The sequence below is a fragment of the Strigops habroptila genome, chromosome 12 (assembly GCF_004027225.2).
Source record: "Strigops habroptila isolate Jane chromosome 12, bStrHab1.2.pri, whole genome shotgun sequence".
Classification (NCBI taxonomy): Eukaryota; Metazoa; Chordata; class Aves; order Psittaciformes; family Psittacidae; genus Strigops; species Strigops habroptila.
Window position 1 is genome coordinate 19,546,943 of NC_044288.2, and position 15,490 is coordinate 19,562,432.

General features: G+C 36.2%; 1 protein-coding gene across 5 annotated transcripts in view; it reads right to left on the reverse strand.

Annotated features, from left to right (window-relative positions):
* Positions 1-3,224: 3,224 nt before the first annotated feature.
* The window catches only part of GABRB2 (gamma-aminobutyric acid type A receptor subunit beta2), a 159,690-nt gene continuing 147,424 nt past the window's right edge, over positions 3,225-15,490 (reverse strand). For 4 of the 5 annotated variants that reach the window (XM_030504601.1, XM_030504602.1, XM_030504600.1 and 1 more), the window contains 2 exons: positions 12,983-13,033; positions 3,225-9,384 (listed from right to left, as the gene is read on the reverse strand). In XM_030504601.1, coding sequence (XP_030360461.1) covers positions 9,037-9,384; positions 12,983-13,033 — 399 coding nt within the window. In that variant the 3' untranslated portion in view covers positions 3,225-9,036. The remainder of the gene's footprint in view (positions 9,385-12,982; positions 13,034-15,490) is intronic. The other variant, XM_030504605.1, reaches the window with a different exon arrangement.

The following is a 15,490-nucleotide window of genomic DNA, read 5'->3' on the forward strand; positions in this document are numbered from 1 at the left end:
CTTTGCATGACATGGAAGAGGAAATATCATCCTCAATAATAGAACTGCACTAATTCTTCCTAGACCAAATTAGCTTTTGTACTATGGGTTTATCACTGAACTTTTTCCCTTTTTTGCTGCTGTCAAAGAGCATATGACAGGACTTAATTCCCTGTAACCTGCATGGCAGTGTACTCCTGTGCCTGCCCATGGTCTCCCTTTGCAGTATCATCATAAACATCAGTGCCATAAAACAAAAAGTTTAAGATTAAAGACTGACATCATCCACCAGACCCTTCAGAAAAGATCTATGGAAACATTTAGCATGGAGATCTCAAAGGCCACAGACTAGTTGTATGTGGGCTTAGAAAGCATCAGTCTTTAGACATATCAACCAAGCTTAGAAATGTGAATATGTGTGAGTCTACATATCCACAGATATAAACATATCTCTACTAAAGTACCATTTGAAAAATAAATAACACCAAACCAGAAAATGTGCAGTTTATATGATTTAGTTTTTAAAGCATTTGTAAGGGAACATAAGTAAGCTTTGTTTCCTTGGCTATATTCTTTGTAAAAAAGAGAAAGTTTAAAAGAAGTGGTCTCAGCTGGAAGCATGCCCTTAGCCATTAAATGCCAAAATGAATGCAGTATGTCAGCTCTGACAATCTGTCAGAAAGAGGGGAAGAAACACTTCTGTTCCAAGAATAAGATGTATTCAAAAGTTTTGCTTTGAAATTAAACACACATACACCCCCCCAGACCGCCCTGGGCCTAAGTCTCAGTCAAGGCAAACATATCTCCATTTATATAAGCAATTTACATCACATGAATAACCAATCCCCATTTCTGTACATAACCGTAATTTTTTATTTATTGCTTGCCTAGACTCATACAAACATCATAATAAATCAGTCACTTCATATATCCTTCAAGAATAACAACGATTACAAATTAATAATGTCATGCTGGTCATTAATTTTGATAACCAAAGAATTTGCATTAGTGAACATACTTGCTATGTAGTTGTTAATGTTACATTTATTTAATATGTAGCAGTTATAATGTGCTAGAAGCCAGTTCCCATTCTTTCACAGCTGTTCAATATCTGACAGATGCGTAATTTCATTCTTTAAGATCGTAGAATCATAGAATCAACTAGGTTGGAAAAGACCTTGAAGATCATCAAATCCAACCATTACCCCAGGACTGTCAAGGCCACCACTAAACCGTATCACTGAGGGATTCACCTACACGGTTTTTGAACATTTTCCTTTTGTAAGTTGAGAACTGTGATGCTAGATAATTTCTGACATATTTTGTTATTTTGTTACTTTTAGATTATCAATATATATCCAACAGCACAATTTATCAACAAGAAACCAATATTAATGTTTCTTATTTGCAGTCAAGTAAATTGAATAGAGGAGAGGCCATGCTACACAAGTCATGAAGTAAGTGTTAAAACTCAAAATAGAATAAAGAGAATAAATTATTCAAATACTCTGCAGCACAAGTCTTATTTTTGTGCCAGTGGATTTGATATAACACCTATTGGGATGTGATAACATTACATGCATTTATAGATACACACAGAAAAAAAAGTAGATAGACACTTTTTGATTTGGAAACGATACTCATCAATAAGTATAAATATTTTTAGACCTTAAAATCACGAACTAGTCTTAAAGATGAAATACTTAGCATTCAAGCTTGTTATCATCTCTGAAAATAAGGGCCAACAGTACATCACATGCTTGTAACAAGGCAACTATGCTGCCATTTTAGTCTTTTCAGAACTTATATCTACTGTTTGGAAGCTTCAGATGAAGATGTGATACATTTTAAACAGTGAAGAGATAAAGTCATACTTGAGTCTGGAATATTTTACTTCTCATGTTCTATGTCTCCTGATACAGAGCCAGCATCCTGCAATCAGCAGCTCCTCACCTCAGTACCAGCCATGAGACTCACGGATCTTCCTGTCTTCAGTCTCTGCTCTTTCTCTGAAGAGCTGGTGCTTTTTATCCACAGAGAAGAGAGGCAGAAGAGATCAGTCATAAAAGCAGTGCTGCTGAGGGGCTAGGAACAGAGTGTAGCCAGGTGGATAACTTCAAAAGGAATTACCAACTGCTGTCTGCATTTCCAGACAAAAATGAGGATTTGGCAGTTTTAGCCTTTGGCAGCCTTTTGCCTGATGGCCATTTGTTCTCTTTTCTGGTGCTCCATCTGCTCCCCCTGGTTGGATCAACCAAAGAACCAAGTTGTGGTAGAAACGATGGGTATGTACAGCTAAGACTGCCGATATAAACCCTACAATCTCCCCCATGTAGTAATACTTGGGGTTTGGAAACACAGCTAGGAATTCCTTTTTATTAGAGCTTGGCTGGCATAGAACAACTAATAGATGCGTACTGTTCCCTCAGTACAGCAAACAAACTAGTCTAATTCTATTTAATGCTCAAGATCTACTAGAAGCAAGACCTGTATTAGTGGACATTTTACATCTTGGGAGCATGAGACAAGACCCAGTTTCAAGTCCCTGCTACTGCCAATAAAGTTTTGTACCAAACAGTCAGCAGATGGAATAGAGCAGTACAGATGCCCCTCATGACCGCACTTGACTGCTCTCTCCTGCTCTTCTGGTAATCTTTTTTTAATGCAACAGACCCCCCCCAAGAGGAACACCTGCAAAATCCACCATCCTGAAAGGGTCAATAATTTGGTCATCCAGGCCCACTCCTGTTAGATGTTAAGTAGGAAGAAGAAGGCATGGAACTTGGGTCTTCCATATCTCAAGTCCATATAGACAGATTTAAGACTGTTTAGACTTTTTTCAATAAAAGGAAATACCATCCCACAGCCAACAGCTACCATATTTCTATAAGAAGGACACCAGCAACTTACCATCAGTAACATATTCCCAAGAGTCAACTCTTGAGAAGGTGTTACTGAACTTGTGAGATTTTCTGTTGTTGTTCTCCTCTCAGCATTTTCTTAGTGACTAGCACTGAGCATCTCACTGTACATTGCCTATATTCCCCAGACACTCAACTCCCCTGACTGCTGCATAGGCAAACTAACACCAAGTTACAGTTCCCCCTTCGCATATTAAGCCTAGACTTGAGATGCCTCAATGCCCAGCCTTCTGTCCCAAATTCATAGATATTCACTTCAGATGAGAACTGTAATCTCTGCAACTTTGAGAAAAGAGCCTGCCCAACATAACACAACTACATATACATCTTTTCGGTTTTCTTTATTTATATTTTTTTAGTTCAAGAATTACACACTAGCCAACATTATTATATATTTACATGCTGAAACTGGCTGCAATAATTTTAAATTCAAGAAAATATCTCTTATGTGCTACTCATTTACAATCATCATTTTACTACCTCATATATCCCAGAGGTTAGCAGTCCTTTTGAGAAAGACATGAAGATCTGATGCAATGATATCCACTAGTATTTTGCATTTTCTAGCCATTGGAAAATGTGCATTATGTGCATATAAGAAAGGCTACAAGGTCATTAGTAAGGCTGATGATTACTACATTATGAAGTAAATAGTACTAAGTAAAAAAAGATAAATCAGAACTGTGCAAAGACAGTACTAACAGAACCATTTAAACACCCATGCAAATAAAAACGTGATAGAAGTCAAATCATACTTGGTTCGTTAGAATTAATCATGTTTCAAATGCTCTTTTTGTCTTCAACTGAAAGTAACAGGACAGACTATGAACAATACAGCCTGGTGAGTATCTGTCAAATGACACTGACAGTGAAAACATACAAAATGTTATCAAATTGGAATAGATGACCTCATGTCTGAAAAACATTAAAAAAATACAACCCTTAGTATGAAAGTAGAGGTGAGATTTTTCATCAGTTAAGTTTCATTTTTTCTCAAAGCACTTACAAAGAAAATTTTATACTTATGAAATGTTAGTGTTGCATATTCTTGTCGAGATGATCTATTTCAATTTTTATATTAATTTGTATTTATTACTATTTTTACAAAGTAGAATAGGGCAGTCTTTTTGATCGACATTCCATTTGCTTCCTAAAAATTTCGACAAAGTTCCTAGTGCATTTTATTAAGCTTTACCTTTGGTGTTAAGCAGTGACTTATTAGATTTCCTTTTTAAACAATTTCTGGAGTGAAGATTCTTTGGCTTTGGGGGACTATGCTATCTAATGACAAACATCCTTTTTTTTCTTTTTTTGTAAAGAAAAATATAAGTCTCCTATTAGATACCGTAAGAGATACAGATTTCAGAAACAGACAGACGCAATATGCAGGCTTTCTGTAATGAAATCACCAACAGCTGAATTCTCACTTACATTGGATTCCTTCACCTCTCCACTCACTGGAGCAACATGAAGGTGCCTCATTGTAAGTGAAAACCCGGCCCTGTTTGTATATGCTAATCTGAGTACTGAGTGCCAAGTTACAACCTTCTATTGCCCAAGCATTTTAACCATACAAGAAATTCAACTGTGCTAGCAGTGGCTGCAGTGGTTATTTTACACTACAGTACTTTCTGTACTTTTTTTATATCTGGAATCCAAATCTGTTTATGCAAAAGGGTGTTTAAATTACTCTGCTAGAGCACTGCTATTATTGTACTTAGTAAAAAAATGTCACTAAACAATTACTGTATCTATTGACTGCTCATTTACAGCTTATTGAATTATTTACATAATTTTAGGACACATGAACCTAAACCATAAGTAGAATTAGCTTTTTGCCTTACCATAAAGTACAAATTAGAAGTTAAAAATGTTTAAGAAATCTGATAATATTTACACACGTTCAGCTTAAGTTATGGTTGCTCACATTGTATGTTCTATGTACACATAGCAAAATGTTATGATCACTACTGATGTATTGTACCCTGGCCATCCCACCCTAGATTATTTTCTAGAAATAGTTAATATTTTTGCCTTTTTTTCTTGGTTCCCTAAGGAATTTGTTGGTTTTGAAAACTTACTAGTGGACAATGCTGTTACAAAAAGAGAGAGAAGAAATAGGCAAGCAATGTGAGGAGTAGTCTAATTTCAGATGCTAGGAGGTACAGTACTATCATCATGTCAAATGGTGCAATGCTCCATACGAATTATAAGCATTGATTGGCTGATATAGAAATGCCCAGTTACCCTGTATAGTAAGTTGGTTTCTTTTAAATACATTAATCTTTTTTTTTCTCAAAAATATATTCATACACTGCTTGATGGTAGAAACAAAACTACTATTGGCTTATTCCTTTAACACATCAGCATATGAATGTGTGCGTAGATATATACTCAGTACGTGTATATACACACGCATATGTCCATATAGACATCTAGGTACATGTCCATATGCACATATAGTTTGATAATGTTTAAGATCCGTTCACTTATGTTTAGTACTGTGTTATAGTATAGAATTGGAACACAGTCTAATAATTATAGTGAAAATTAACTGAGGTTTAATTTTAATGCATATTTTTCTGAAACAAATTTCCCCCAGGTGTAAGATCACCAGTCCTTTTCTCCATGCATTGTGCTTTTGTACCTTACAGATTTTACGTCCTTTTTATCTGAATGTAAAAACTCTCTGAAGAACTCTGTGACATGCTGTTATCTAAGACTCTGGTTTCCTCCCCTGGGAATGAGAAAAGAAACGGTGACAATGTCATTGCTTGAGTCTTTCTTCCCAGTCATTAAACTGCGATAGGATAGAAACATAACATTCCTTATGCAAACACAGAAAAATGTTGCATGAATTTTCAGTTCTGAAAATGTGTATCATAGTTACTAGCAGTCATGTACAGTATATATTTACAGATTGATCTCAAAGATTTCATTAAAACTGTGCCATGTTATAGTCATAATTTGCCCATGAATTTCACAAAGATGAAAAACACCTTAATTGCTGGCTATTATGTCTAATAGAACAACAAAATGTGCAACTATAATTATATTACAAGGTTTACCTATATTATTAACTTTGATACTTTGCTTATTGAAACTAACAACAATTAACATGATTAAAAGACCCAGAATATTCATTTTCGATCAATTCTAAAGTAAAATTAAATTTATTCTAGTTCACCTGGAGGGTAGCACATATAGCAAACCCAGTATCTCATGTATGTTGGCATAATTTCTCACTTTCACTCAAGTATCTCAGAAGAGGAGAAAGTGCTCACCTTGGGCTTGAATTATACTTTTCCCTTGACAGTGCCTCACCAGTCTTTCTCACCATCTTTTTATATCACAGTGTTAAGCCTTAGTACAAAATGATAGAATCCTTCTCTTTCACTAATTTTATACATCACATTAATAGCCAGAAGGACATAGTAAAAGCAAAAAGTGCTCCTTCCCCACACATAATATATCTTTCCTAGTGACACCTGAGCAGAAACCAGACATTTTCTTTCACTCTCTGAATAGTGACATCAGAGAGTATTATGGCTTGTACTGTAACTTTAGATAAATGAATGTGCAGTTCTACGATTCAGCCTCTGTGGTTTTCGTAATAGCTGATGGAGTAAACCAATCCCGAGAGTTAATATATTCTCCATAAGGTTTTATATTTGATGTCTATCATCCACAAACAGGCTGTGAGCTCCCTGTATTCACACTATGCTTCTGTGAAATAAAAAAGGAGTTGGCAGCAATTTGTGAAGTAAAAGTTTGTACAGAAGAATACTATAAGACTGTTTTTATTTATGGTAATACCACTTTTAAAGAACAGACTTTGAAGGGAAATACTGAATTTTGATGTTGCTCCTTTTCTTAGAAGTGGGAAAAAAATCCAACATGATTCATACCTATCAGTTGAAATTCCAAATGCATCTACAAAGCTTATTGCATTATGCATGTAATGCAGTCAGAAATTAAGTATGTGAATAGAAAGCAACATTTTGACTTGAAAAGTCAATCACATGATGAAAGCCTGTCTCTACATACGGCAGAGTCTGAACCTGGAGGCAGTACATGAACATACACACAACTCTCTGAAAGCAACAGGCAGTGTGTATGCCTAGCAAATCCCACTGCAGGCTCAAGACTATTCTCTTCCATTTGAAGCAGAAATATGCATAGGATATGCTCAAAACAAAGTCAGAAAATTGGCCTATTAGTTCCTGGAATTGGTTTCCTCCTATCACTGTCATTCACTGTCAAACAGGGAAAAAAACCCACAGAAACTTGAAAAAAAATTACTCTTTTAAAGCAAGAACAAAAAAAATTATAGAAAATATTTTATGAAAAATATTCTTAAGAACTATCTTAAAATATTGCCAAAGGAATACTTCAATGGGGAAAAAGTACCTGCCTGAAAAAAATCCTTTACTATTTGGAAGATACTTGAATTCTAGTTTCTTTCAGAGATTTGTAGAGATATGCAGATGAGAGGTAGTGTAGATACAACAGATGTGGCTTTTGCTTCATTTTGTGTCAAACAATGCTGGGGATCTGACTTAGGAAAAAGTCATCAGAATTTTACTCTTTTTAAACTTTTCTTATGATTTTTTCTTTCATTACAGAAAAAAGTTCCACAATAGAGTAAATGACAAACTCTCCTTTACCTACAAAATTCTACTTTTTGTCTATTCTATTTTGCCTATAAAAGTAAAGCTCTATGGAGTGAAAAAAACTCCTCACTTTTATTTCAGAAAGTTTTCTAAAGCAAACCTGAAATTTGCTAGTTTTTTCAATGGAAATCACCCTACAGCAGGAAACATTCAAGAGTGTAATTAAACTCTTAAAGTGATGGCTATCTTCCCCCCCCCCCCACCCCCCCCCATTTAAACCAGTGCATTAATGAAAACAAAAAGTGAAATGGTACTGCCTAATCCAGACTGAGAAAATACCCCGACAGTTTCTTGTACTGAAATACATATGCTTGGATCTTTACTGTTGAAAGAGGTATGATACCTTTAATCAAACTGGACGTAAGGTGTTAAGCATAACAACAGCAGCAAGCACAACACTGGAAAGATTGCAAACTTGAAAGAAATCACACAACTGCATGTATTTCAGACTAAGGTATGTACTATAACCAACGACGTTCATTTGCACAGTACATATATGTGAGTGTGCATGTATACACACACATAGACTTTTACATATATGCAGCATTCCCTCTCCTTGGTGCTGTATTTTATATTGCTCTCCAGCTCTCCTCACCCTAGAAAAGTAGGGCACAATTGCAGCCACCTAGAGAACTGATTTTGGCACTTTGGACCAATGATTTCTTTCCCCAACACAAACCAGCAGCATATCTACCCGTTCAGACTTAATGCATTTTTACAACATTGCTACATTCCTCTACTGATCACAACTGCAGCTGTTGTGACTGTGAGCATATGTTCTCTCTTTAAAAATCCCAGCAAAACTAGTGCTTTTTGCTTCAGCTTCTGTGCAAATACCCAACCCTAATATTACCAGTCAAAGGTTTGGTTCTTTCAATAAATATCAGGAAATACCTGAATATGGTTGGGAAACCTCTGACCATCATCATCTTGGAAAGATGTCAGGCACTACTTCTTTTCAAGTTTACACATTTAAAAGGTAAAGTGTATATGTTTTGTAAGCATGATAACAACTTAGTACACTCTCTTAAATGTAGATGCATGACTTGGACATGCAGTTTCCCAGGGAATGGTATGTACTTCTGTCAAAACCAGAACTTGTTTCTCAAATGCTGCTCTATAATTTTTATCTCTAAACTCAAATGGTCATAAAAAAACAGAATGAAAAAAACCCCAAGAGTGAGGGACAATGACACAGAAGTGATTGTCAAAATCCAATTTGCTTTCATACTCACAATGCACTTATATTTTGATAAGGGAATATGTCCATACTGCAACTTCATGTATTTATGATTTAGCAGATACAACCAAAACATTATAAAAACAGACCATAGAGTGGGCCAGCAACTAAGGTGTTTTAAAATAACTTTTTGTCCTGAATAGAATTTTTCTAAGTCCCACTTTTGGCTGTACAACCGATTTGAAGAGAAATCCAGTTCTTGCTTCCTTTGTGGCTTTGTTTCTTAGTTCACATAGTAAAGCCAATAGACAATATTGAAGAAGGAAAAAACAACAGGGAAGAATATGCGCGACCATCGATCTATGGCATTTACATCAGTCAAGTCAGGGATGGTAATTTTCAGCTGAGATGCACGTCTCCGTAGCCTACTTTTCTTCTGTGCCACATGTCGCTCCAGGGCATTGCGACCAAAGCTGTGTCTGGGTAAGCCAGCTTTCCGGTACTGGATGCTTGAAGTATCATACGCCAGCATAGTGCTTCTAGGGTCCCCAAGCCCCATCACCGCCTCGGAGGCAGCCATCTCATTTTTAATTTCAAGTGTGCTCAACAAAATATTTTCATGTGGATCCATCTGTAAAAAATAAGAAAGTAGATTTAGCAAGAGAGAAAGGAAGCCAAATCAGTTGCAAACTGAAGCCATGCTGACAAAGACTAGATCTAACATTACTAATTTATTGGATATCAGCCTGCTTGAAACACTTTAAGCTGTGACTATATTTATTGTAATTTATTTGTGAACTCAAGGAGCAATAAGGCCAGTATAGTATAATGGAATAAATAGTATTTCCCTAGACCCCATGTTCAGTGAGCAGAAGCAATATCTCGAAAAGAAGTATATGCTCAGCTCTGAAAGTGGGATTCTGCCACTGGGTAGGAAATCTGGGGCAAATATTGAACTTTTGGGGGGCTTTGGAGGGAAATCAAATGGAAAAGGGTCTGCTTTGTTTTGGCTTTTCCTCTTTCAAATGAAAGCTTCTGCTCTAACAAAAACTTCAGGTATTCACAAGGTCTCTGCCTCTGTAAAATGAGGCTCAGAGCACTGAAGAAGAGAATGCAAATTTTCAGCCCCCATATCCCAAACAGGACTGCTGGTTACTTAGGAAAACACACTGACACAGCCAAACTATACCTATGTGGAAACTCCATTCCCCAGTGCTAATGCATTTCATAAATATACTGCATGCTGTGGAGACCTGAACACTGGAATAGCAGAGATCTGCAATTTCAAGCAAGGAAAATAACATCCAGAGTGTAATCACATCAAATGTACATTGAACAGTTGTTTCAATTGGTAGTTTTAGCTCCTATATATATTTTAAAGGCAGTTCAGTGAAAAAAAAAAATACAAAGTTGCAAAGAAACCCTTCAGACAAGCAAGAGGATTTCAAAGATAAGGAACTAATTTCTACTCTTGCAATCAGGAGTAGATCTGAAGTATGGTAGGAGAACTTCAAAATAATCCATTTCTAGACAACAAAAGTAAGGTTATTTAGGAAGTTATAATTCTCCTCCCCCTTCCCTCTATGTATTTTGAATTGTGATTACAGAACAAAATTAAAATACTTTAGAAACAATAACAGCTAATGAGCAGCTAAATAAGTACACTGACTTACTGATGGTAGTGCAGATATACTCCAGACCAAATAAGAGATGAAATTGTTCCAGAGCTCTTTTAAGAATAACTCAGCCACATTATTAATTTATCACGTACATAATACATACAGTGATTATTATTGAAAGTGCACAAACTGTGACTTTTGTTGTGGATTTCTAAACAATAATATGGCATCAGTCTTTCTGTAATATTTAGAAGGCAGCAGCAGATATCTCACTGCACTACCCAATATAGCACTGTATTTGCCATTATTTTAAGAAAAAAACCCCTATGTAATATTTCACATGGCACAATGAGAGAACTCGGTTGAATACAGTTTTTAGTAGCATCCACTTTACAGTATTATGAACGGGGAAGTCAGATATTCACGAAAGTTTTTTGGACCTACTGAAACACTGTCATTTGAGTGATTACATCTGTTCAAGTGATGCATAAAAACTGGCGTTGCTGAGATGCCGGATTTCCCCCTCTCTCATTTTTTTTTTTCCCCCAATACATGTGAGTTTGCACCCCTCTAGTTTAATTATGTTTTAGTTTTAGATTAAATGACTCAATGTGAAGCAGCCCAAATCATCTATTTTTTCTTGGTTTCCATCAAAGCTATACGAAATCTTTGGATTTTCTATGGTGTTAGGGAAATCAATCTTTTCTGAGAAGCATTGCAAAAATGGGAAAGTTGAGCTGGAACTCCAGAAAAATACCTTTAACAACTTTGTAGCATGATATGAGCATAGTGAGGAAACACTGTGTTCTAGCCAGGAAGGCCACCAAATAATTTCTCCTCTGCCTTAGACAAAACTAAGGCAAAACAAGTATTTTGCTATTGTAAGACAAACAAAAGCAAACACATGCAAAAGCTTTCAAATACATCTATCAAAATTCTAAAGAGAGCTTTCAAACATTTCCTTCTGAGTGTAGTTATTTGGAAAATTTTTCTGTGTTTTTGGGGTAGGACAAAACTGGCTTTTACTTTTGTTATAAGATCTCAGACAAATAAGATGACTTTCAGTATCCTGAAAATAAAAGCAATTATAGGCATTTGGCATTCATTGATCCCAAGAACATCTAAAAACAACAGGGGAAGTATTTTACAAGAGGGGTGCAAAGCCATTTGGAAAGCACATTTTCCATAGTTTCACATCGCCTTAAGAAAAAAAAAAAAAAATAGAAACTTTATTTCCAATGACATCAGGGGAAGTTTGACATATCATCCACTAATGCAATGGTTTTACCCCATAGCCCACAGCCTGGGTTATTTTCACCTCAATGTTGTGCATTCTATGACACTATTTTTGGGAAGATTTTAGTGCCAACAAATTTGTTCACATCTTAAATCTTCTTTGGCTGAACCTACTTGGAGTATTTTATCCTTTTGATCTGCAATGATACTAAAAATTTTAGTTCTTTTTATACTGGTATACCTTCTATGTAATGCAAATACAAGAAAAGTTATTTTAGTCTACTAGAGTTAGATCCAGACATGTTTTGGTGACACGGTATCACTCCTCCAGCTGACTTTTTGCTTTTATTCTTTTGTGACTTCTGTTCTCATTTCAGTATACTTCTTAACATAGCAAAATGCTACAGGTATTTGGTAATCTTGGCAGTAGGTAGTAAGATTAATGATGCTGGGCAAAAAACCCAATCAGCAATATTCTAAACTATCTTCTAGGGCAAAGTGTCATCTTCTGCATATATCACACTGATAACAGAGTTGCAGCACAGCATTTTTCAATATTCCAAGAATTTTTCAGAAGAAATAATGCAAAATACAGTAAAAATTAGCGATGGGCGAACCTGCAAGTTTTAGAATAGCCAGGTAAAGTTCAGGTGCTTCTCAAGCACTAATTTGACCCTCCTGCACCTGGAACAGTGGATTGACCATAACAAGAACAGCATTTTTTTATGGTATTTTGAATTCCCAATGTGAAGGACTCCCAGAGTTCCAATCCAGAAATACAAATGAATGTGAAAAGAGAGAAAGAAACAAACAACAAAAAAAAAAAAAAAAAAAGAAACCCAGAAAGAAATTAACCTAACTTATCAACCTTTGACAAAAAGTTCCTTGTCAGATTAGAGAGCTGGGAGTGTTATTTCCACCAAGTAGGTTCGCCCAACTCTAAATAAAACATGCTTTTGTAACTAAATGAATCCTGAGACAGAATGATAATGAATTACGTTAATTGTACAGAGTACTGCCCGTTCAAAAGGATCCCAAAGCGCTTTACAACCATTAGAAAGAAGAACCACTTCCCAGTGAAGCACAATCACCTCTGAGGTGAAATGTGGTGACTGACAGTGCAGAACAGTACACTATATTTTTGTCAAGGAAATGGAGAATGCCATAGCCAATTGAAACTATGGGGTGGGTGAGTGGTGGTGGGGAATGTTAGGTAAGCAGAACAGTTACAGAAATTGATATTTGGCCAGGTGCTTGGGGTTGAGATGACCACATTATAAAAAAAGTGCCATGGGATCTTTAATGACCATAAATGGTCAGGACCTGAATTTTAAGTCTCTGAGGATAAAAACATTAGAAAACAATGAAAGATACCTTTGTTGAATACATTTCTGGACAATGATATGTGCCAATTATTCTTCTGTCCTGTAAGTTAATAAAATCAAGACCAGTTTCCTTAGAGATAAGGCAGCTATTATCTTTCATTTAAAATTAAAGCACTCTAGGGTAATAATAGGACAACTAATTAAATGATATAGGGACCTCTAAGCCAACAATTAGCCTAAGTATATTCTGGCTTCAGAGGTGCTATTACTGCCTTGCTCTGCTCCTCAAGGTAACATAACGTTGTGATGTAAATGTATTTTTTCCAACTGGTCACTTGACCAAGGAAGATATGATGATATGAAAACAATTGTTAAAATTATTCTGGGGAAAAAGTAAGTGTAAAAGTGGTTTTAAAAGGAGGTGGAAGAAGGTTAAAGAGATCTCTTGGTGCTGAAGGATTGTTCAACCATAGAACTAGACTCTTTATGGTGAACAGGAGAGTTCAAACTTAATGAAGAAATTCCCAGGGACAAGAAAGGATGGGAGTATGACGATGAAGGTGAAGATGAAGATGAAGAAAAAGCAGCAGCAAGTACCATGGAAATAAAAAGTGGAAGCCGAAGTGGAGGAGAAATGACCAGAGTTCAACAAGCATGCAAGAGGGTGGTGGTTTCTTTATAAATCAATCTTATAGGTGGATGACAAAATAGACGGTGGAAATGATATTCACTTCTAGGTCCAGGTCCACTGGAAGAAAAGCTGACTCTGGAGCCTTGAAAGGGGCCATGATCTTTTTGATGGCCTCAAACAAACAGAACACAGAGGGAAGTGTAGAAATGTTACCATAATACATTCTTCTTGCTACCTAGAAACTCCAAAATGATGGCTTTCTTGAGGAATTCCTCTTACACTAATACATTAGCAACTGTAAAATACAAGGAAATTATAGGTCCCACACACATACACACACACATATTACACATGTACATTAGGAATCCTCCAAGGATGACCAGATCTCTGAAACTGTTAACACTGAGTAAACCAGCATCTTGGTGATTATGCTTTACTGTTATTCTGAACACAGCTTTATAGTAGGAGGGAAATTTATACTGATGAAAAGATATATTATTGACGCTTTTCCTTCCTCATATACTGTTCATTTCCACCTATAACCTTCAACTGCAGGCAGGTACTGATGGCTCATGTCATGTCAGAATGGCTCAGAAACCATGGATAAAACTGACAGTGGGGCTGGAATTTCTGATGGAAAAACCTTGTGAAAAAAACCAGTTGTAAATTTAAAAGAAATATCCTTTTGTTATGTAGGGCTGCCATTAGCCAAAAGCAAAATATGGTGAGCTAATCCATAAGGGAGAACAGAAGTAGACAGTCTATTACAAAGAATAACACCTGAGCTTAGGTCTCATCATTTACAGGTCCTGTGAACTGACATTCTTAAGAACTGAAGACGGAAATCAAGATTTCTCTCACAATGAAGACCACCATGACATGCCTAGACATGTAATTTAATTTGTTAAGACATAAAGACCTCAGTACCATCTATAGCATAATTTTCTACCTCTTAGCAGCTGAGCTTTGCTTGGAAAACCAGTAACATCCTATTCCTGACTAATCACAGTAGCTATAAGCAAGCTTAGGTGAAAGTACAAAGTGCATGTAATAGGGATCTGCCACCTTATCAGAAGTTAGACTTATTGATTAGGAACCACTGATCTCTGGGGATTGCGCTGACTACACAGGGTAATGTGTGGAAGGTAAATAGTCCTGTATAAGCTGCTGCTAAGTTCACCCTGGAAGAAAAAAGAATTAGTGATTTTCAAAAGGCATCTGTCTAAATCTACACAGACATTTTTGACATAATAACCAAGTCTGCTGAGACGAAGCTGTATGAACTCATAAAGTACCAATGCCTAACACTTCAAAACATCCATATGTGAAACAATGTCCTTAAGAACGTAAAAACCACTGTTTCCACTGTCGGTACAAAATTGAATTTATTGCCAGCATTGCAGTAATTGTTTATGAAACCATGTTAGCATGCATTGGCTTGGATTGCATTATACACCTAATATTTGGGTCAGGGTGTAAAATGTGCAGTTAGAGGACAGTAAAATTAAGTTGACTTATACGCATATAAGAAAGTATTTAATCTGCACATGTCTAAAGGGATGCCCAGTTCATATGCTACATCAGTAATATTTTGTTATGGATACTGCTAGATAGTTTATTCCTGGGTTGTTTGGGCTGTTCTGTTCATTAACCTTGCTCCATTTTTACCTTCATGCAGTACAAGCAGTCTCTGTGGCATGCACCATGTTTCTCCTGGGAATTAGAATGTTTCCACTGTTGGTGGGAGAAAGATTTTGAGAAAAAAATATTTCTGAAATAGTGGGAAAGAGTCTTTAAATATGTTCTAACAAACACAGCAATTTTGGGGGTTTGTAATAGTGTTGAAAGTATTAGCTTGATTCAATCTAGGTAAGCTTACAGCCTCAAGAGCAAACAACAACAAAGGTAAAGCATCATATTTAATAG